The sequence below is a fragment of the Hippocampus comes genome, unplaced genomic scaffold (assembly GCF_001891065.2).
Source record: "Hippocampus comes isolate QL1 unplaced genomic scaffold, H_comes_QL1_v1.1 scaffold59, whole genome shotgun sequence".
NCBI classification, from domain to species: domain Eukaryota; kingdom Metazoa; phylum Chordata; class Actinopteri; order Syngnathiformes; family Syngnathidae; genus Hippocampus; species Hippocampus comes.
In genome coordinates, this window is record NW_017805406.1 from 1,111,597 (window position 1) to 1,131,603 (window position 20,007).

General features: G+C 43.4%; 4 protein-coding genes and 1 long non-coding RNA gene across 8 annotated transcripts in view; 2 read left to right on the forward strand and 3 right to left on the reverse strand.

Moving 5' to 3' along the window:
* The window catches only part of tmem45b (transmembrane protein 45B), a 4,455-nt gene extending 2,349 nt beyond the window's left edge, over positions 1 to 2,106 (reverse strand). The window contains exons 1-4 of one of the 4 annotated variants that reach the window (XM_019873559.1): positions 1,985 to 2,106; positions 745 to 942; positions 461 to 673; positions 125 to 309 (exon numbers count right to left, since the gene is read on the reverse strand). In XM_019873559.1, coding sequence (XP_019729118.1) covers positions 125 to 309; positions 461 to 673; positions 745 to 934 — 588 coding nt within the window. In that variant the 5' untranslated portion in view covers positions 935 to 942; positions 1,985 to 2,106. The other 3 variants (XM_019873561.1, XM_019873560.1, XM_019873562.1) reach the window with 3 other exon arrangements.
* A 614-nt stretch (positions 2,107 to 2,720) lies between these two features.
* Positions 2,721 to 4,845, reverse strand: gng8 (guanine nucleotide binding protein (G protein), gamma 8). Its single transcript, XM_019873549.1, has 3 exons — positions 4,195 to 4,845; positions 3,426 to 3,525; positions 2,721 to 3,231 (listed from the first exon to the last, which is right to left on the reverse strand). The coding sequence occupies exons 2-3, from the start codon at positions 3,507 to 3,509 to the stop codon at positions 3,103 to 3,105; spliced, it is 213 nt and encodes a 70-aa protein (XP_019729108.1). The 5' UTR covers positions 3,510 to 3,525; positions 4,195 to 4,845; the 3' UTR covers positions 2,721 to 3,102.
* A 790-nt stretch (positions 4,846 to 5,635) lies between these two features.
* Positions 5,636 to 13,454, forward strand: LOC109517980 (bromodomain-containing protein 8). Its single transcript, XM_019873547.1, has 21 exons — positions 5,636 to 5,933; positions 6,025 to 6,072; positions 6,458 to 6,554; positions 7,160 to 7,229; positions 7,310 to 7,359; positions 7,467 to 7,589; positions 7,777 to 7,857; positions 8,015 to 8,079; positions 8,177 to 8,319; positions 8,416 to 8,598; positions 8,689 to 8,770; positions 8,978 to 9,112; positions 9,576 to 9,736; positions 9,936 to 10,365; positions 10,502 to 10,548; positions 10,647 to 10,939; positions 11,110 to 11,202; positions 11,428 to 11,496; positions 11,714 to 11,996; positions 12,254 to 12,298; positions 12,682 to 13,454. Exons 2-21 carry the CDS (start codon positions 6,054 to 6,056, stop codon positions 12,739 to 12,741), a joined length of 2,529 nt encoding a protein of 842 aa, XP_019729106.1. The 5' UTR covers positions 5,636 to 5,933; positions 6,025 to 6,053; the 3' UTR covers positions 12,742 to 13,454.
* Positions 13,455 to 13,600: 146 nt separating this feature from the next.
* Positions 13,601 to 17,887, reverse strand: dnajc18 (DnaJ (Hsp40) homolog, subfamily C, member 18). Its single transcript, XM_019873548.1, has 8 exons — positions 17,549 to 17,887; positions 16,623 to 16,791; positions 16,392 to 16,537; positions 15,596 to 15,796; positions 15,375 to 15,487; positions 15,036 to 15,145; positions 14,789 to 14,961; positions 13,601 to 14,707 (listed from the first exon to the last, which is right to left on the reverse strand). Exons 1-8 carry the CDS (start codon positions 17,673 to 17,675, stop codon positions 14,583 to 14,585), a joined length of 1,164 nt encoding a protein of 387 aa, XP_019729107.1. The 5' UTR covers positions 17,676 to 17,887; the 3' UTR covers positions 13,601 to 14,582.
* LOC109517983 (uncharacterized) lies at positions 17,843 to 18,425 on the forward strand. The gene is made up of 2 exons (XR_002168641.1): positions 17,843 to 17,920; positions 18,214 to 18,425. It is a non-coding gene; the product is annotated as an uncharacterized LOC109517983 (long non-coding RNA).
* Positions 18,426 to 20,007: the final 1,582 nt, after the last annotated feature.

Consider the following 20,007-nt stretch of genomic DNA (forward strand, 5'->3'; position numbering starts at 1 on the left):
TTTTCATTATAAGTTTCCGGGGGGGGGGGGGGGGCTCATACATGCACACTTTGCTTCATTGCCTCCGTGCACGGTTTTTAAATTGTGCTACCAGAGAGAAACAAATAGCTATGACGTGTATTACCTGGTAAAACCACGAGCCCTGCAGGATGAACAAGACGGCTTTCAGCATCTCCAGAATGAAGCGGTCTCTCATGAACACTTCCATCATGGTGCTGGCCGACCCGCTGAACACGGCCACCAGCAACAAGGAGTGGATGTGGGCGTCCAGCGGGGGGCGACTGTGCACGTGGTAGTAGAACAGAAATCCTGGATCACAAAAAAAAAGAACACGGAGCTCACCAGGTGCATTGCTACTGGACCAAAAGTTGCGGGAGCCAGGACGTGATCTACCAACATAACACCGCTTTGTGATCAACTGAAAAAGGCCCAAACGACTCCAGAATTTTTCAACTCTTACCTTCCACAAAAAGAGCTAAGGACAGAGCAAGGCGGTCCACGCCAACCGGCACCAGCTTGGACGCGGTGCTCACCACCAAAGCGATTCCAGAGATGCCAAAAAAGAGATACATGGTGGAGTGTTGCCAGTTCATCAGCTTGACCCATGAATGGTTGTGCGCGTCGTAGAGGCGAGCATGTGGCCCGTCCACAACGAACTGTTCCACCATGATGCCTGAGACAGGACCGCATCGGTTAGGGAGGATTCGGAGTGTTTCGATGATGCGTCGAGTGGGGAGGACTGACCGACAAACGAGGCAAAGATTTGCAAGCCTCCCTCGATGTAGTCCATTCGTTTAAAGAAAGGGGGCAAAAGTGCTCTGCCTTTGAGCTGGTTATTCCGCCAGTAGCGCTGGAGCGTGTGTTTGACCGTCAGCCATAAGCCAAAGAGCAAGAAGAAGGAGCCAGGAATGGCGTGGCCCCCAAAGTTGGCCATGGCGAGGCCTAAAAACAGAAAGGGGAAACGGTCAAGTTGGTTGCCACTTTTAGCTTTTTGCCCTTTTGTCTCTTGAGTACGGTTTGAAGTGCAAACTACATAATCTTGCATTTTATGATATTCGGTGGGCGTGTCAAGGTGTCATGATAACAAATCACTCCTAACTAAAGCATAAGCAAGTATGTGTGTGAAAATGAGAAAAGATTGCTCAAGACATCAAATACAAGTGCATCTCAGTAACTTAGAACTATGGTTCACTTTTCAACTACTAAAATAAATGAACTTTTCTTTCATTTCACTTTTATTTCTCGAAGATCCACTGCAAAACTACAAATTAATTCCAACGGAGTTTTTTTTTCTAAAAAATAAATAAATAATAGTTCTGCAATAGTTTCAATCATAGAAAACAGTTTTCTAAATATTTTCTCCCGATAATTTGCAACTTTATATATACTGTGTGTGTGTATATATATATATATAGATTTGAGCCTTGAATTAAACTAAAAAATAATAATAATAATAATTAACACGTTTTGGAGTGTGGGAGGAAGCCTGAGTATAGAAAACGCAGTAAAAGCTCATGCAGGTTGAACAATCAAAGCCCACAGCCCGCATTTGAACCAACCAACTTTCCATTTCTCAGGCAAACGTGCACCTCGAGTCGACGAGACCACATAATATACACGAACATATCATTCGTAATTTGCACTAATTGACAAAACTTTTAGTGGAAAAGTAAACTAAATCGAACATTCTACCTCAACAGGTCGAGGATATCCTGTTTGAGAAGTCAACCGGTTCTACGCACTTAAACTTTCAATCTGCTTCCACCAATGAATATCGTGGAATAAATCTTTTTTTTTTTTTTTCTCAAAATGAATTGAGTGCAGTAACGACTCAGCGGGAGCTCGTTTTCACCTGTCTGTTTGTGGACAGGACGATCGAACGGGTCGGACGAGTTTTTGCTCGCCCAACAATGCAAATGTTACAAATGTGAATGACAAAACAACGACACGACTCGTTACGAAGAGCAAAAGGTCGCTGCGATACCTTATGTTCCGCCTCCAACCTCGGAGAAAAAGGCAGACGTTTGCTTGCAAATGTGCGAACGTTGCCACCTGTCACGCGATGAGAAAGTCTGTGTGCGTTTGCGTCGCTCATCGCCCCACCCAATATTTGCTTCACCCCCCTCCAGGGGCACGATTCGTCCTGGGAGCCGCACGTGGGACAACTTTGCAACATTGTTAACCTGAAAAAAAAAGAAAACATTTTTCAAAGGGAATATACATGGATTCAATGAGCAAACTAACGACCGCCAAACCCTTTGGTAATGTGTAGCCAAAATGTCAACAATAAAAAGCACGTCGTATCGCAAAGCCATCCGGCAGATATGTGACCCCAGACAGATGGTGAGCATGACGTCAGGGCAAAGACTGTAATGTTGACACCTGCGTGACAAAAAAATGTAGAAGTAATGGAAACTGGATTGATTCATGTATATCTTGAACTGTCAATTCTAAAATGATCCTGCAAGGAAAAAGTCGTGGCATTCCTTGATTTTTTTTTTTTTGGAAGGATATAAGTAAGATATACCCTTATAAATTACTGCGACAAGAATACGAATGAAAAACAGTGTGCAGTAAAAAAAAAAAAAAAATCAGGAAGAGCAGAACCCGGATTTGAACATCAAATCTCCGAACTGTGAGGCATTGGCCGAAAACGAACATCGACATCCCGAGCACCAAACAAATACTACCCCCTAGTGGCAGTTATGGTAACTGCTATGGAAACCTTTGTTGCACTGTTCAAACAATGTGGCTTGCATGTATGCAAACGTGGGCTCTTATTGTACACATGCTTATCACCTGATGTGACAATCACTGGGAAATATAAAACCAACAAAGATCCCAGAGAAGAAAGAATGGAGTTAATGTACAAGCTGAATTAGCACTGAGTGCACAGTAAAAGACAGACAGGGGCTCATTTAAATTAGCATTGCGCTTATTTTGCAGAAAGTCTTTATTGACATCTTTATCAGCTTCAAACATGGAAATTCATCTACGTACCATAGAGCGACAAAAACACACAACGAGGCAGTTGTGAAAATAAAGAAGTTCGTATTAAAACAAATGTGAAACATTGATACTCCATCAATGCCCACAGTGGTCTTACAGTATTTCACAGAATATTTTCTTCTCTCTAAAGGGGTTCTCTGAGGACGGTACGGGGGTCACCAGGGGGTCATCTTTGGCATGAGTTTCACAATAGGCCATCAGATCCGCTGCTGCTTTGGATACCTGGGAAAATATATCGCAAGCATAAAAGTATCTGTGTCAAAGCGTTTCATTCAATGATAAAGAAGATAGTCAGAGTCAAATGTAATGGTCCCGACTAAAACCACAGAATTTGCAGTCAGCCCATCCAAAACGCCGGTAGAAATGTTGTCTTTCCCACTGTTATTTTGCTTTGTGCCAACATAAAGTACACATACCATCATCCTCTCTATGTTGACCTCGAGCTTTAATTGCTCAACCGTCTTTCGCGCATCCGCAATCTTGGCCATGTTGTTGGACATCCTGCTGCTGCTTTGCCTGCAGTCAACATGCATGAAGAATTTAGTGTGGCCATTTTGCACAGTGAAAATGACAACGTGTGTGTGTGTGTGTGTGTTTCAGCGACTGGTAATTGAAGGCAACTGGGCCGTGAGTATTGAGTCTGTTTCAATTTGCTCATTAATTCTTCGCCCTGGGTCTCAGCTGCACGTGTCACAGCGAGGGTCTCAGAGGAGGAGGCCAAGAGAGGGCAGAGCTGCTCCCCTGATGGGCGCGAGATGAGATCGTAAATAAATCTAACCTGAGCATGTTGATGTTGAACTGAGCTGCCGTTTATCAATTAGATATATGTTATACATATGTATTTCTATGGTTCAGTCGAACACACATTAATGATCCCCACCTCCCCCATTGGATTAACAATGATCTTCTTCATATTCTTGTTTTCAGTCAGTGAAGACAAAATGTAATGAAAAATTAGTTAAATATTAAGCATATATATATATATATATATATATATATATATATATATACATATATATACACATACACTATATATACATACATAGAGAGAGAGAGAGAGAGAGAGAAAACATATGAGGTTCTTGCATTTCTTAAAAATGTTTTAAATGACCTCAAGTCAAGCACAAAAAGTAAACATTTCTACTTAGACATCAATAAAACAACTCAAAAATATCATGCACTCACCGTGAGACGCTCCTCTGCTCGGGAAGTGTGCTTGAGTCCTGAGCAGCAACTTGCAGCGTCAAATGAAGTGTGATTAATGGCAAAGACGAGGAGGGAAGCCTCAACAGGTTCCCTCGTTCAATTAATTAGCGCCGGTTCTGCCCCCAGCGTGGGCTCGGTGCAGAGGTGCACGACAGCATGCGGCGCTGCGACGACTGACATATATGACATTCAAACATTGCATTGGCTGAACTGAACCTGATGGGCTCTGATGTTTTAACGAAAAGCACATTTTACGCCTGAAAAGGAAGCCCACAAGCTTGTTTTCCTCTTTGGATTTAATGTTTCTATGAATACAAAAATCGGGAAATGATATGACATGACATACATTGCAAATGTATTTGCGTGTCCACCCATTTTCTGTCACCGCTTTATCGTATTCAAGGTGACGCTGGGCTGGAACCGATCCCAGTTGGCTTCTACAACTCTGGACTGATCACCAGTCAAACACAGCCCATACAAGAATTCCCACTCGCACCGTGTGGGAAATGAACCTACACTGCCTGATCGGAAGTCAGTCTCCTTCCAAGTTGATGCATTATTGATGAAACTGCCACACATAATGGCTTTTAGCCACACGCTTCGGCCAAAACATTAGGTACACCAGCACAAATTAATGAGATCAAATCGAAACAGCTGTTTGTTTGGAATTTATGAATTCTAACTAAAAAACTGCAATCACAAAAATAACCACGCTACTAAAATAATATGCTTGGCGGTGCAAATGAGTTATCAGTTATTACACAAAGCACCAAGGGGCAACGTGGCAGTGTTGTGGTGTTAAATGTCAGGTCCCTTATTACCATTTCTTTCCCACTGATCAATGGACTCTATGGAGGAGCCAAGACTGAACTGCAAATGTTTCACTGTTGTCTGTCTGTGTCATGACAAAGGCCTAAAAATACAATGTGATGTACCCATGGTGTGTTCATTTGAAGTCGAAAGATGGATAGTGTCCTTCCAAAGAATGCTTTATGTAATATTGAATCAGCATCAAGGCGGACGAGTGGTTAGCACGGTTTGCCCGAAGTCCCCAACTCCACACATGACATTCACAAAATCATCCTCCAAGAATTGTACTCAAAGATAACACAGTTCTGGCTCCCAAATTCTTAGAAAATCGCCTTCACCAAAAAGCATGTTATGGATGGATGCATTTTTGAGGCTCTTAGCATTTATAAAGTGGTTATTAGTGATTCCAATTGAGTGGTTATGTAAGGTGACACAAAATTATACGTGTTTAGTTACTTTGTCACAAGGGTTGCGCTGGTACAATACTTGTACTTATCAAGAAAGGGTCATCTTAATTCATCTTTTCAAGTGACCTAGCATAGCAGCAGACACGGCTTTGTGCGTGCGTGTGTGCGCGCGCGCCCGCTACCATCATTGAGTGCCCGTGTTGGTGGGCGTGCACACGGCACACAGCATGTAGCTAGCTACTTTTGAATGATAAATGACGACGGTGACTCGTACGATCACATAGCTCTATTTTCTCCTCTTGACTGACCGCTCACTCTCGAACGTGGGCCCAGCCGGACTTCGAATCGAGCCGGGACGCTGAAGCAAATGCAGCATTCTGACGGAGCGACTTGATATTGAAGTTAACGCTAAGCTAAGGCGCACAATACGAGGATGGGGCGCGCGAGCTAACGTCAACGAGGAAAACCTCGGGGAGTGTTCACATTTTTTTTTCTGTCAAGGTAACCGGCACGCTTGTGTTTTGTTTACTCGGTCACGCGTCGCGTCGTGATAATCCAAGTGGTATTAACTGCTGCGGTTTGCGTGTGGCAGGATGTGCGGCGTGTGGGGATGACGGGAAGATGGCAAACGGCGTTGGAAGTGAGTAATGTCTACGCACGGGAGATGTTGCTGTGACTTGCTATGCGCTAGCCGAATGATTGCGAGTGGCTTCGCCTATCTTTGTTTTTTTTTTTGTGGGGGGAGGGGGGTCACAAAGTTTGGATGCACCGCCGCTCAACCTGCAGGTCTCTCCAGCTGACACCTCTGTTTACAGATACTTCAGCTGGCCACACTCGCTCTGTGTGCGTGTGCGTGCGCGCGTGCTTCTACTCAGCAGTGCAATGAGTACAAAGGATTTGGATTGGAGCTTGAGTTAGCATGCAGTAAAGACAGGCCGGGGAATGGCAGCATTTTGCTCTTTTTAAGATGAAGAGTTAGGTTTATCATAAACTGGAACAATGTAACTTTTTTTTGTCATCTGCAGAACACAAGCTGCTCGTGATTGGCCCAACAGAAGCATGGTCACTCAGGGAGAAGCTGTGTTTGGCCACATCGGTCATGAAGAGTGGAGACCAGAATTGGTACTTAACAGTAATTCCATTGACTTCAACCCACAGGTCTTAAAGTCGAAGCCTGGGGGCCAGATCCAGCTCTACATATTGATTTTATAGTACATGGCAGGCTTTCGCTGGCTACAATTTTTCAAAATTAAAAATGATGATAACCAAATGCAGCAACGACTATGTAATACTGCATGTTGGGGGCGATTATTCTGCTTCACACACAGAAGATATGAGGTAAGGGACAAGAAGTGTAATTGCCCCGAGCCACATGCCTAGTCCATAAACAAACATAGTGCAATTCAGCTTCTGGCTAGCCATTTTTTTTGCCCATTAGACTTCACTATTAGTCAATGAATTATTGATGAATCATCTTATGGTTATGCATACAGTACAGTTGCCCAGCTTGTGTTATATCTTAGAATAACTGTCCTGACAGTCTACATAATGCAGAGAAGTGCACATTGATATGCAACAAGCTGTATCAGGCTAAATTAATATGAAAAGTGTGCGCTGTGCATCAAGGAGGCGTGTTCGTGTAATGATGTCATTGATTAAAAGAGTTGTTGAGAAGTGGATGAATCTGACCTTGGAAAAAATCACGTGTTTCATCTTTAAATTTGCAGGGTCTCTGTCAGTCGAGCCATCAAACCATTTGCAGAACCCGGGCGGCCACCTGACTGGTTCTCTCAAAAGGCATGACGTGTCCTCAATGTCTGAGAAAAAAAAAAAGGCTTTTACGCACTATTTACAATTGACTCCACTTCTGTTCACAGCACTGCGCCTCAAAGTATTCCGAGCTACTGGAAAACACAGAAGCCCCAAAGTAGGTGATCGAAACCTAGCATGTATTGCAGGCAAAAATCAAATATGACAAGTGGATGATTGCGTTTCCCTTCACAGCCATGTTTCAATGTCATTGTGTGTTTGCAGGAGGAAGCGAGGCGAGAAGGGGGAGGTGGTAGAGACGGTGGGGGATGTGATAGTGCGCAAGCTGACCGCTCAGAGGATTGATGAATTAAAAAAGTTGATCAAACAAACCCAAGAGGAGCACAGGTACACAAATACACCTTTGCTGTTGGTGTAAATATGACTGGACTGTACTGTCTGAGCTCACCACTAGCTTATTGTTTAAGTTTTCATTGATTCATTTTTACAGCATTTTTTTTTTTTTTATATCCTAAAACACGAAAAATTAGGACACATCCATGCTATTTCTCTCAACTCTGTTTCCAACCCGTAGGACACTGAAGAGAGAGTCGGAACTTATTCAAGCTGGTCATCTAGACTCCAAACTGGACGAATTATGGAAGGAAATTCAGCAGTAAGATGCAGCAAATTCTCTGTCCACCCAAAGATACAAGACCTATTTTTGCCTACATGATGATGACGATGATGCTCTGTTTTCATGAATGAATACATTCTAAACATTCTTGCACACAGCCATGGCTAAGTGCATATACATCTATTGTGTCGGGTAGGAAACAGAAAATTGAAGAGGAAGAGGCGGAGTTAAAAAGAAAAGTCACGGACGCTGCCTATCAGGGTATGTCGCCTTTACTGCATACATCGAGCTCCCTCTCATTTGTGATGGTGCCACTAGCAAGAAACAAATCCGAATGCTGTTCCTCTCTCTCTTTCAGCCAGACAGGTAGCAAAGAACACACCTCGACGTGTGGCAGGTGCCACCATGCATTCACCCACGGGTTGCAACTCAGCCAGTTTGGAGTTTCCATCAGGTGACCCTCTCCCGTGCTCAAATCCCGATTTTTCATACACAAAAGAGGTAAATCCAAGAGTATGCTCATCGCTGAAAACGTTACGCCGTACGTATGACTTCATCCTACCTGACCTTGTTGATCCTTTCTCTGCATGTCTTTAGACTTCAGGGTGTGTCAGGTTGATGTCATTTGCCGACTCTTCCGGCTCCGTGAATGAGAACCCGCCACTCGGTGATGACCCCACCCAGAAGAAGCTGCTGGCCCAGAGAGGTACACCGCCCCCGTCGCCGCTTCTCTCTGAGCTGCTGAAGAAAGGCAACATCTTGGCCACGACATCCAGATTGGTAGGCTAAACGTGTTCAAATTAAGAATGCGCATGCATTTCATAATTTGTGTCGGAAGGAAAAGAATGTGCGTTTGTGTGTGCGCGTCAGACTGGAGAACGTGATGTGTCCGCTGGTAATATGACTGCAGTCCATGATTTACAGTTGACTCTGCCCTTCTCTCCAGCATCAGGTAAAATACTCGCTGGACATTTGAATAGGTACACCTGCACAGTCTATTGCCTACCTTGAGATTTTTTTCGTTCAACAACAGTAACCGCTTTGCTGCTTGAATGGTCTTTTCTGTGTACTGTATTAAAGTTTGTTGTTCACTGATTGCTGTTTAGCAAAACGTCCAATGTCACGTCCACTATTGTGTTGCCGGTGCCGCCAATGACAGGTGCTCCAATGTTGTCTCGACTCCTGGAGGCGGGACCCACACACTTATCGGCCCAATTAGGCTTCATGGTCAGCACAGACTCGACTTCCGGCACCACTCCTGCTCCAGTGAAATCTGCTGCCCCAGCCTGTTCAGGTCTCAAATTCAGACGTGCGCAACATGCCGTCATATACAGTCAAATCCTCATTAGTTTATAGCTTAGCACTTACATTCTTCGATTTCTTGATCATTGTTTCCCAAACACAAAGCTATTCAGTCCGCTTTCATGGAGGACTACAGAAATCTGAGGAAAGGTGTCTGATGAGAGGATGAACTTTTGATGGCTTGGATAATTTTAAGATAAATAGCGTTGATTCGTTTGATTTGATAACTGTTGGCAATTAATCGAATCTCAATTCAGGTAGCAATATTCAAGGAACAATGGATTTTCTCCTCTCTTACCCACCCGCTCCATCAAAGCGCTATGAACGTCACTCAACCTGATGTATTACAGTTTTTATACCACTGGAAATTTGCAAGCACACATGAAATAAATACCTCATACTGTATCGGTTAATGTGGCTTCGTTTTTGAACTGTGATCTGTCATTCGTTTGCAGAGGTGGATGTGCTCGCGCCATCTGCGTCCTTTGGGTGCCAGCCTCCCCCCGCAGGTGTGAAAGTGTCTGAGCTGAGTGAGGAGGATGTGACAGTTTCCTACATGGCAGATGAACTGGATCTGAAGACGGTCGGGGACATCATCGCCATCATTGAGGACAAGGTGACGATTGGGGACGGGCAACAACCGTTGCACACGTTACTTTGGCTCGCAGTAGCGCAATGAACGCAATTGTATAAAATGGAACGACCTTAGTGAAATTATTTTGCAATGCAGGTGTTTTGCAAGCACACTCAGGGAACATTTAGAACTGCCGCGTATGATTGAAAGAGTCAATTATGCCGTACCTTTTTTCTTACAGGCTGCAGATGCTTTGGATGCGGCTGCAGTCGAGGCTGCTCTCTTTTTGTGTGAAGAGAACGGCCACACTCTTCCCGCCGCCTGGCAAGCCGAACCGTTCCATACCCAAGACCCCCCGGGGGCTCCTCAGTCCTCATCTCCCCACTGCAGCCCGACAAGGAATCAGGCAGACGAGTTAGAGATTGAGGGCAAAACTTCAGCCGAGCTCTCCTCTGCGTGCAGTAGTCAAGATAACTGTGATGTGGCAACCCCGGTGGGAATGAGTGGCCTTCCACCAACCTCCTCATCCTCATGCAATTCCAGGAGTTTTGTGCACTGCCACAGTGGAGCACCTGCACAGCCCGAGGCCATGAGAGACGCGGTGCACCATAAAAGCCACATGTCTTTGGAAGAGAGATGGGCACAGCAAAGACCTGAAAGCACCAGTCAGGGTAAGGACAAGCGTGTATATTGTCGAAATACATTGTGCAGTTTCACCCGCTTCAGTGCCTGCAGAGATAAAGCGCTAGTATTTGATCTCATTAGCTTGCATAGGCGAAGTTAATGAAGTGTGTTACTTGGTTGCAGAATCAGTGGTAGAAGATTTCCCCGTGACAGAAAGACATGTTAAGGAGGTATATCACCGCATCAAAACTGGTCGTTGTACCTCCACTGCGTGATTGTGCTCGAAGCAATGTTTTGGCATTATGTCCCGCATCCGCCATCTTTGCAGGAGATAAAGGATGAGGGTCAATCGAGTGTCGATAGTCAAGAAAATGCCTCAGGGACAAATCTGGACAATGAGGTCAACGGGCCAGAAGAAGATGACGACGAAGATGAGGAGGAGGAGGAAGAAGATGACGGAGACGGCGTGGAGGGGTTCTCGTCGGAGCCTGACGGCGAGATGGAGATGGAGCGCGTGGCCAGCGAGAGCGAGGACGCGTGCAGCCTCCACACGGCTTCGTCATCTCTGCAGCTCCACACCACGGCCGACTCCATCCCCAGCAGCCCTGCATCATCACAGTTGTAAGTGGGGGGGACAAAATCTCCTGCACACAAATAGTCGTTCTTTTTTTTTTCTTCTCATTTCTGTCTAGTTACCTGTTGCGTTGTGTCATGTAGAAGGTTCTGCTAGCTGCCCGCCCCATGTTGTTGCCCTTTCCAAGTCTTTATTCTGACAGAACCTTCTTGTGTAGCTCTTTGTGCAGTGAGGACCTGGAGGCTCTACAGGCTCACAAGATTTGGAAGAAGGCCATTATGTTGGTTTGGCGTGCCGCTGCTAATCACAGGTAAGACTAGCAGGTTTTGTTTTAACCGTCCGCTGATGCTGACAAGAGATGGAGCTTTGCAAAGTCTTCACTTTGGCTGAATTTTTTTCCATGAGATTTTTTTTTGCACAGGCCAATAACATCAGTTTTAAAGCAGTTTGATTTTTATTCATCTGTTACCCTCCAGCGTGACTTTCTGAAATGTGGTTCTTTGATATTTCACACTTCCTCTCTCCCTACTTGTAGGTATGCAAATGTCTTCCTGCAGCCGGTGACGGATGAGATTGCACCAGGATATCATAGCATTGTGTACAGGTACGAGTGACTTCTCCTTAGCACCAATGAGGCCGTTTTTTTTCTACCTTCGGGGCGTTTACCTGCATTTGTGACACATTAGCTATATAACTAGTTGGCACGGTTCACTAGGTGATGATTAAAACACTAAACATACTGACCTGAACTGATTTGCGCAGACAGTGTTGATGTCGGTGAGGTATGATGCTCACAGCTCACATGGTGTGTCTTTGTGCAGGCCCATGGACCTGGCAACCATTAAGAAGAACATCGAAAGCGGTTCCATGCGAACTACGGCCGAGTTCCAGCGGGACATCATGCTGATGTTTCAGAACGCCGTCATGTACAACAGCCTGGATCATGATGTCTACCACATGGCCGTGGAGATGCAGCGGGACGTCTTGGAGCAGATCCAGCAGTTTCTAGCCACCCAGCTCATCATGGAGACGTCCGAGTCTGGTATTAGCGCCAAGGGCCTGAGGGGCCGCGAGGGTTTGCGACGGCAGGACTCCGCAGACAAGGTGCATCGCTAGAATGTGGACAGAAGAGGTTAAATTTAGAGGTTAAAAGAAGTGATTAATAATACCAGAATGGGTTTTACACCAGTTAAAGTTAGTGATGTATGTTCTTCTATTCAGCAGAAGCTGCTAAAAAACTCACATTGTCTTCAAAACAACAGCGAATCAAAATGGCCTCAACAAAGCAAATGTTTTCATGGCGCTCTACCAAGAGTTGTCTCTTTTGAATCCCAGCTCTAATGTATTTTTGCTTCTCACAGGACGCCTTCTCCATGTCTTCTCCTGCTTTTCTGCTGTCTCTTTTTGTAAGTACACCTTAAAAAAAAAAAAAAAGCAACGACTCAGTTATTGAGGTCACTGATAAATGTCGTGATACACAGCTGACTATTCTGTAGCCAATATGGGATCAGTAACACGATGCCATGTGGTCGATAGGCAATCAATCCATGGTGTAGCGACTCGTGACCGCAGTCAGTTGGCATTGGCTCCAGTTGAGTGGCGACAGTGAAAGGGACTAGCATTCCAATTCACTTCCTCGAAAAATACACTGACGAGATCTGAATCAAACATTGTATTTTACTAAAATAATTAAAATGTCCGGTTTTAATTCAAAAGAGCCAGTCAAGTAAACAAGAGCTTTAACTGTTCAAACCGTTTGAATCCACACTTTCTTCTTCTGTCCATGCAGGATGGAGGCACCAGAGGGCGCCGCTGTGCCATCGAAGCCGACCTCAAGATGAAGAAGTGAACAAAAACAGTAATAATTGGGAGTCTGACACTGTAAATGAAAAGTATTAATTCTTCCAAGATTTAATTTATACCCCAACCCCTCCACACACTCACTCACTCACACACACACACAATCTGCATCATGTTTGCAGTGTAATCCCCAACTTGCTCTCCATATTTCAACGAGCTGCAGACGGCGCTGTGGGGAAGCTCCTATTTTGCAGAAATGGATTACACGTAATCCCAGATTACAAAGGGGGATTCCGAAAGAGTGGGTCAAAGCCTTTGATGGCTGCACATCACTCATAGCCCGCTCACAGGCAAGAACATCAGGTTGTATAAGTGTCTATAAAGCCTCAAAATCAACTAATCCTACAGCCAGGCTACGTCTGGTCCACATTCATGAGGTGGACTGTGAGAAATGCACTACAGAAGTAAAGACAATGTGTGAAACCAGAGGCCAAAGACTCTGATTTGCTTGACTTTTTCTTTTTTTTTTTTCCCTCGGGTGGTGTTACCTTATGAAACACATTAAGAGGAAAAAAAGACCTTATTTTTTTCCTCCTAATTTTAACAACCTTTAAATAATTTTAAATGTATATTTTGTGGTTGTTTTGCGCATACCCACCTATATTTTAAGTGAAACAGTACTGTGGTAATCTCACTGTGTTTTGTGGATGTAACAAGAACGGGAAGTATACTTTGAAACAATAAACTCATGTTTGGCTTGTATACTTGTGACTTGCTCGTTTACCTGGTCTCGCTAACGGAAGTGGGAGTGGAATAAAGGCACAGATGGGTTGAAATCGCAGACAAATTTTACCTTCAATTCATGATGCACGCAGAAACAAAACCACAAAAACACAAACAAGACATGAGTCACTAAAGAGTCTATTTTACTTTAATTTTCTGGTGGCTTTGTTTTTTTTTGGGGGGGGGGTGGCAAAAGACAACTTGTGTTTTACTCTATTTATGATTGTAGTAAATGGGTTGTCCATGAATTGCTCAATGCGGTCAGTCAATATTAACTGAAAACATGTTGCTCAAATAGATATGAATCAAAACAATCTTTCAACTAGGCTGCATGCAACATGAACACAATAGAGGAGTGTTAAATAACAAAAGTGCTTGAGGTGAACCCGAACACGTCACCAGAAACTAACGTAAATCCTCGTGCGTAATGTCCATATTTTTCATTTCGAATGCCCGTTTCGATTTAAGTAATAAAAAAAAAAAAAGGACAATCTTGTACATTATTTCAGAGCTCAACAACCTTTGAAAGTCATCACACAGCAATCATCTGTTGCTATTAAACAGCCATGATGACAGATCCAATATAGAAGCAGTGAGGGGAAGCCCCAGAGTGTTTATAAAGCATGGTGTTTATAAAAAAAAAAAGTCAGTCACTTCCTACCTGTTTGATTTTAACCAACCAAATAAATAAATCATAAATATAGTCCATGACTTCACAGTGCAACAGTGCTCAGATATGTCCAAAGGGTCATTCAAGTCACTGTAGCAAATATGTTGATTAATTAAATACACTTGTCAAGTACACCGAACAATGAGCAAAATAAATAATCAAATCAATGCACAAGGGACATAATGACCTCCGACAGAGACCGTTTCTAGAATAAAAAAGTTGAAAAGGGCCGGAGCCTCAGTGCTGTGGCCACCAAAGCAGCTGACATGCAAACTTGTATTTCTGACCATCCTGGAAGAGAGAAGGCACATTTTACCCGCCCCCAACTCTACTGCATGATTCTTGCCAGCATGGCCCAAGTGGATAAATTGACCTCAATAATCGTACAAATAATAACAACATACCGGAGCAGCGCTCCACCACAAACAAACCGTCCTTCATTTGCCTCGCTGACGTCCGACCAGTCTGTGGAGTTTGTCGCAGTTGTCCAGCCTCATGGACTCGGCCTTCTGCTTTAGGCGGTCGTCTCGGTACAGCTGGCCGAGGTTCATCAAGTCCGACTCTGAGCGGGACAGGGTTTCACATGTCAAACAAATATTTGGGGTCTCACACAGATCAGCACCAGACAATGCTAATCTCTTACTCTGCTGCTTCTCCTTCCAACAACTGCTCTGCAAGTGTTCCATGTAGTCGCTCTCGATAGTCCTCTCCAGCTCTTCGAGGGCGCCGCCGCGGTACTCCTTCTCAAAACCTTTATCCACGTAATACGGCACGCCCATGTGCTGCGTTTCCCGGGAAACCACCAGGCCCATGCTCCTGCAAGCACACAACCCGCGCGTGATCGACGTCCACTGTCAAAACGTGAAATAACGGCTCTCCTGCACACTCACGGCTTATAGAAGAGGCTGTAAGGCGGGTTGGTGGCCATCATCTGAGTGAACACCGAGATGAGGATCAGCACCAGGACGGGGAGGAGCTGCAGCAGAGCTGTGAAGGTGTTCTGTGTCCACATCACAACAGTGTGAGTAGGTGTGCGCTTTACTGCCCGTGTGCGGCACAACACTTTCTAAATACACACTCATCACATGGCACAAAACAGCTCTAACGTTGTTCATATATCCACACGGCAAGTTCACACAGGCTAATGAGTCGTCCCAGTAAACAAGAGGAAGAGTTGTGGAAACAAACATCACGGCGAGATCACAACAGAGGTGGCGGGATTCACTGACCTGACTGGGCTTTTCCTCCGCCACATCCTTGCGCCTCTCATAAGCTCGCCGTCGACGTGGCTGGTAGAACTGAGAGTAGGAGGCTCCCTGGTTGGTGTACACGTGAATGTTTCCTGCGGGGGAGAAGCAACGGCATCCACACTTTTCAACCTTTGAGGCAAAGTCAAGGATAATGGTAATAGTGTTTGGCGAGGACGGTCACTGTCATGGGACACACCCACCTGTGGGGAAACGTCCTCCGAAGAAAATGTTGAAGAGCTCCTCAGGGGAAATGTCCGCCTCAAAGTCTCTGTGGAAGTTTCGATAGTGGCGGTGGTGGGTGGTGTGTTGAGGTGCGCTCTCCGCTGCCGATTGATCACCGTACTGATCGTACTGCCGCTTCTTCTCCGGATTGCTCAGCACGGCGTACGCGTTGCCTATTGCTAGGGGAAGGACAGCTATGTTGATGCTGCTGGAAGACATCTTTCACAAAAGTCATCATGAATGACTTCTTGTACTGCCTCTTCCTAGGTTCACTCAAAGGTTTAATGAAAGAAACGGTGCTTGATTTAAAAAAAAAAAAAAAAGGGGCAATTGCGTTAGAGACTGCAAACAAGAGCACTAAAAGAACACAAACCTCCACCGGGGCTAAAACATTTATCACAGTTGAAATGAATTATTCAACTACAAGCGAGAATCTTAATAGCTAAAAATAGATCAGGTTTCTTCAAGAAGATTCCATCCTAAAATGTCGGTTTTACAGATGTCACATCTGTTTTGCACGCGTGCGCACGTGTATATGGACCACGGCAAATCAGTGTGGACCCGCACGTCATTCTCTAAGTGGTCTGGACCACGATATGCCTAATGTGTGTTTTTGTTTAACCATATTAAGGCCCACCTGTTTAATGCTGTACTTCATGGAAATTATTTTATAGAAGTATTTTTTAATGGCTATAAAAGCAGCAAATAATACAAAACAGTGGACACGTGGTTATTTTCACTTGTTCTAAAGCTGCTCATGTCGAGCCACTCTACCTTTAAAAGCATCCGTGGCTCCAGGAGCAAAGTTCTTGTCAGGGTGAAACTTGAGGGCCAGCTTTCTGTAGGCTTTCTTCAGATCTTCATCGCTGGAATCCTTGGCAACACCAAGGATCTCATAGAAGTCTCGGCAATTCTTAATCCTGTCATGACATTGTGGATGTTCAAATACAAGCTCTCATCATGCGGACATCGAATATCACGAGGGCATACGGATGGTACCAGTACCTGAGAACACCCTGGCGCTGCTCTTCTGAGTAGCTCTTTCTGTCATCACCGCTCATGTGATTTATTTCTGCGCTTCCGCAGTCCTCATCCCTCCAGCCTCTGGGCGGGGGCACATGGTTCGCTTCCGGAGCAGCGTTGCCTCCATTTTTGATTATGGCGTCAATCAGCACTACAGACAGCAGTGTTCAGAGGAGGGAGGAAAGAGTCAAGAGTAATGTCTGTGTCAAGTCTTGGTTTACAATTAAAAAAACAACAACGACAATAACAACAAAAATCATGTGCAATCTTCTTTTAGTTTTGAAATCTAATCCAGTGTTTCCCCAAATTTAACTGAACCAAGGCAAACATTTTCCATCGGAAAATTGTTATGCCTTGAGGCTGAATTTAAGCTATTTCATCAAAATGTTATTTCGGTGTTAGTTATATTGATGAGCTAAATCTGAACGTACACATTCTTCACCCTATTTTTTGTCGATTAGATGCTCATTTAAAAACTAACAAATCAAGCTATTCACTAGTACTCAGTACTCGAGTCCTTTCCTTTAAACGGAATACGTATTTGGTCTTACTCAGCGAATTATTTCGATTTTTATTTGCGTCATTTGATCTAAAGTAAAAGTACTCTGACTCGATAACAATAGTTGGCTACTCTGGCCACCTATGTTTACCCTCATGTAGCAAAAGGTAAAACGCACGACTTCAAGAATAATACAGTATTTGTAATGCACTACAAAATGCAGAAAAGGGGGAGTTGATATCTAACCAGCACAAAAGTTCAACAGCTGTCATGTCTCCTACTATATTAAGCATTTGTAGCTGAAGATGCACGTCAGCCAAAAATAAAACATTATAATTAGGTAACATTACGCGAGTGTAACGGTCCAGCCTGAGCCTTGGCTTGTTCCATGCACGGCTGCTAATGTTACCTCTAGCGCGGGTGCTGGGGCACATATTCTGGGCTTCATAGAGCAGCTGCAGCGCTCGGTCTTTCCGTCCTGACCGTAACAACAGCTTCGCCTTCTCTATCAGCCAGTCCGCTCCGTCTTTGTCCATTCGTTTTTGTTTTTCGGGAGCTTCAAATGTACAAAAATCGTCACACACCGTACAAGCCGGTGGCACTGCACCTTGATAGCCACTTAGCTCCGCTTGCTGACAGCTGCGTATCGTTAGCTCGCAGGCTAGCGAGCTAACTTGTTAGCTTCGAGCTGGCACAGACTTGATGCTAACGACCGGCTGGCAGCGGCGGTTGTGACAGCCTGCGAAAATTCAAGGACGCGTGACATTTAAGTTGACTAGAGGTAAGAAGTAAATGACGCCCACTTAAAAAAAACAACAACAAACAAATAAAACCAACAACAACAAAAAATCCGAACAAAAACAAAAAACAAAAAAACGAAGAGGCAGTTTCATGTCAGTTTGCACCTGCTAAACTTGGGATTGACAGTGGTTGAAGACTAGCTCTTAGTGACGTCACTTATTGTATTAGCGAGATAAAAAATGTGCAGATAAAAGTATTTATTTTAAAATACAGAAAGAAAAAAAAATCCAGTGTGGTGCGGTGTAGGGTGTATGGTAATAAATGTGCTATTAGTGTTTCCCTCCCAGGGTGGAATTCAAATGACTGGCATATGGCATTGGGGAGGAAAAATTTTCATTGATGATGCTCCGAGTCTCCCTGTAGATGACACTGCATTGGATGCTGAAAAGCATCCTCTTTTCTGCCACGAATGTCAGGTTGTCCAATTCTGCGCCCATGAGAGAGCCCGTTTTCCTCCTCTGAAAAAAAAAAAACCGTTTAAAATACTTTTTTTTTTGCATCTCTTTTCTTGATAAAGCTCGTATATTTGCGATTTTTTTCCCCCTATCAAATATAGTACGCATTATTTCAGTTTCAATTTTAGGCATATTTGTAAAACAAAACATTTTTCTTGAACGCAACTTCTCTCGAAAATGTGATTGTTTTTTAAAATTCAAAGATATAAACTCAAACACATGTACTTGGAGTATATATACCGGTATATATATATATATATATATATACACACACACACACGCACACACACACACACACACACACACACACGCACACACACACACACACACACTCTTTGTAAGGGTTGAATTTCTGATAAACAGCTAAATCTGATTTTTCTCTCAAGCCAGGTGCAAAATCGGGATAAACGGTTATGATTCAGTGAATGGGAAAATGAGTGACTTGATTTTGTTCATGCATATTTTATTCAAGAGTAAAAAAAAAAAAAAAGAGAGAGAGAGAGAGAGAGAGAGAGAGAGAGAGCGATAGAGAGAGATTTGTCCCATAGGGCATGCTTACAATGTGTGTATCATTTAGGTAGTCAAATGCCAAAACATATCTCTAGAGATATTAAAAAAAAAATTGCAAGATAAAATCCATTATTTTTGTCAAAATATGCATGTAGACCATACAAGAACCAGAACAAGAGGAAGGAAAAGAACCATAAGATTAAATTGTAACAATAATGGTAATATCAGCAGTAAATAGAACCAGTACAGTTTCTTGTTCAACGTGTGACACGTGATTTTCTTGGTGTCCCATTAATTTACATCTGAAAACCATGCTATCATGCTTTGGCAGCCTGAAAGTAGCTTTTCACTGAGATTATATTCATTCACACTATTAAACATGTTCTGTACATCAGTACAACAGAAATGTAAACAAGGCTTCACACTTGTGAAGGGCATCCCTGCATACGACGACTCAATATAAAATTAAAAGCAGAGGTAATAAGTAACATAAAAAAAATTGACAAAAACAAGAAGGAAGCCTATTTATCAAATTTATAAAACAAGACAAATGAAACAACAAATTGAATTTAATCATAAAATAATTCAAGTTTACTATTTGAATCACGACTACAGTATCACAATTTTAATCTCACATTACAATTAGGAACTTAACTGCATGCATTGATGCGTTCCATACCATTGATGCCGTGTTTAAAAACCACTGTTTTGTCCATCCCGGAGTCACAGACTGCACCTTTTTCCTTTAGAATAACAAAGTTTAAAAAAAAAAAAAAAATCTTTTTAAAATATGTGAAACATTTTACTTCAAGTTTGGGCTTCCTACTTTAGTGACTTTCCAAATTCTATATAAAACAAGCAGTTAGTCATTTTTTAATTATTAAATTGCAGGAAAAAAAAGTTTCTTTTAATCACAGTGTGGACACCATCGTGAAGTTCCACTGTCAGATTCGTCATTTAACAATAAATGACCCCGCCCCTTATAATTTAAGATAATACAATACATGTACCTTTAAATTTTTCGACTTCTCGTACTGATAAAGTTCTTTCTTTAGCTAATACACATTTAAAACTCATATGCGGGGGTGGAAAAAAAATGAGG

Coding starts and splice junctions, on each gene's coding strand:
- gng8 (XM_019873549.1), bottom strand. CDS start 3,509: ATGTCCAACAACATGGCCAAGATTGCGGATGCGCGAAAGACGGTTGAG. Junction 3,232..3,425: donor TCAACATAGAGAGGATGATG/GTATGTGTACTT, acceptor ATATTTTCCCAG/GTATCCAAAGCAGCAGCGGA.
- LOC109517980 (XM_019873547.1), top strand. Junction 11,997..12,253: donor GGCAGGACTCCGCAGACAAG/GTGCATCGCTAG, acceptor TGCTTCTCACAG/GACGCCTTCTCCATGTCTTC. Junction 12,299..12,681: donor CTTTTCTGCTGTCTCTTTTT/GTAAGTACACCT, acceptor CTGTCCATGCAG/GATGGAGGCACCAGAGGGCG.
- dnajc18 (XM_019873548.1), bottom strand. CDS start 17,675: ATGGACAAAGACGGAGCGGACTGGCTGATAGAGAAGGCGAAGCTGTTG. Junction 15,146..15,374: donor CGGAGGAAAAGCCCAGTCAG/GTCAGTGAATCC, acceptor ATGTGGACACAG/AACACCTTCACAGCTCTGCT. Junction 14,962..15,035: donor TACAGCCTCTTCTATAAGCC/GTGAGTGTGCAG, acceptor GTGTGCTTGCAG/GAGCATGGGCCTGGTGGTTT.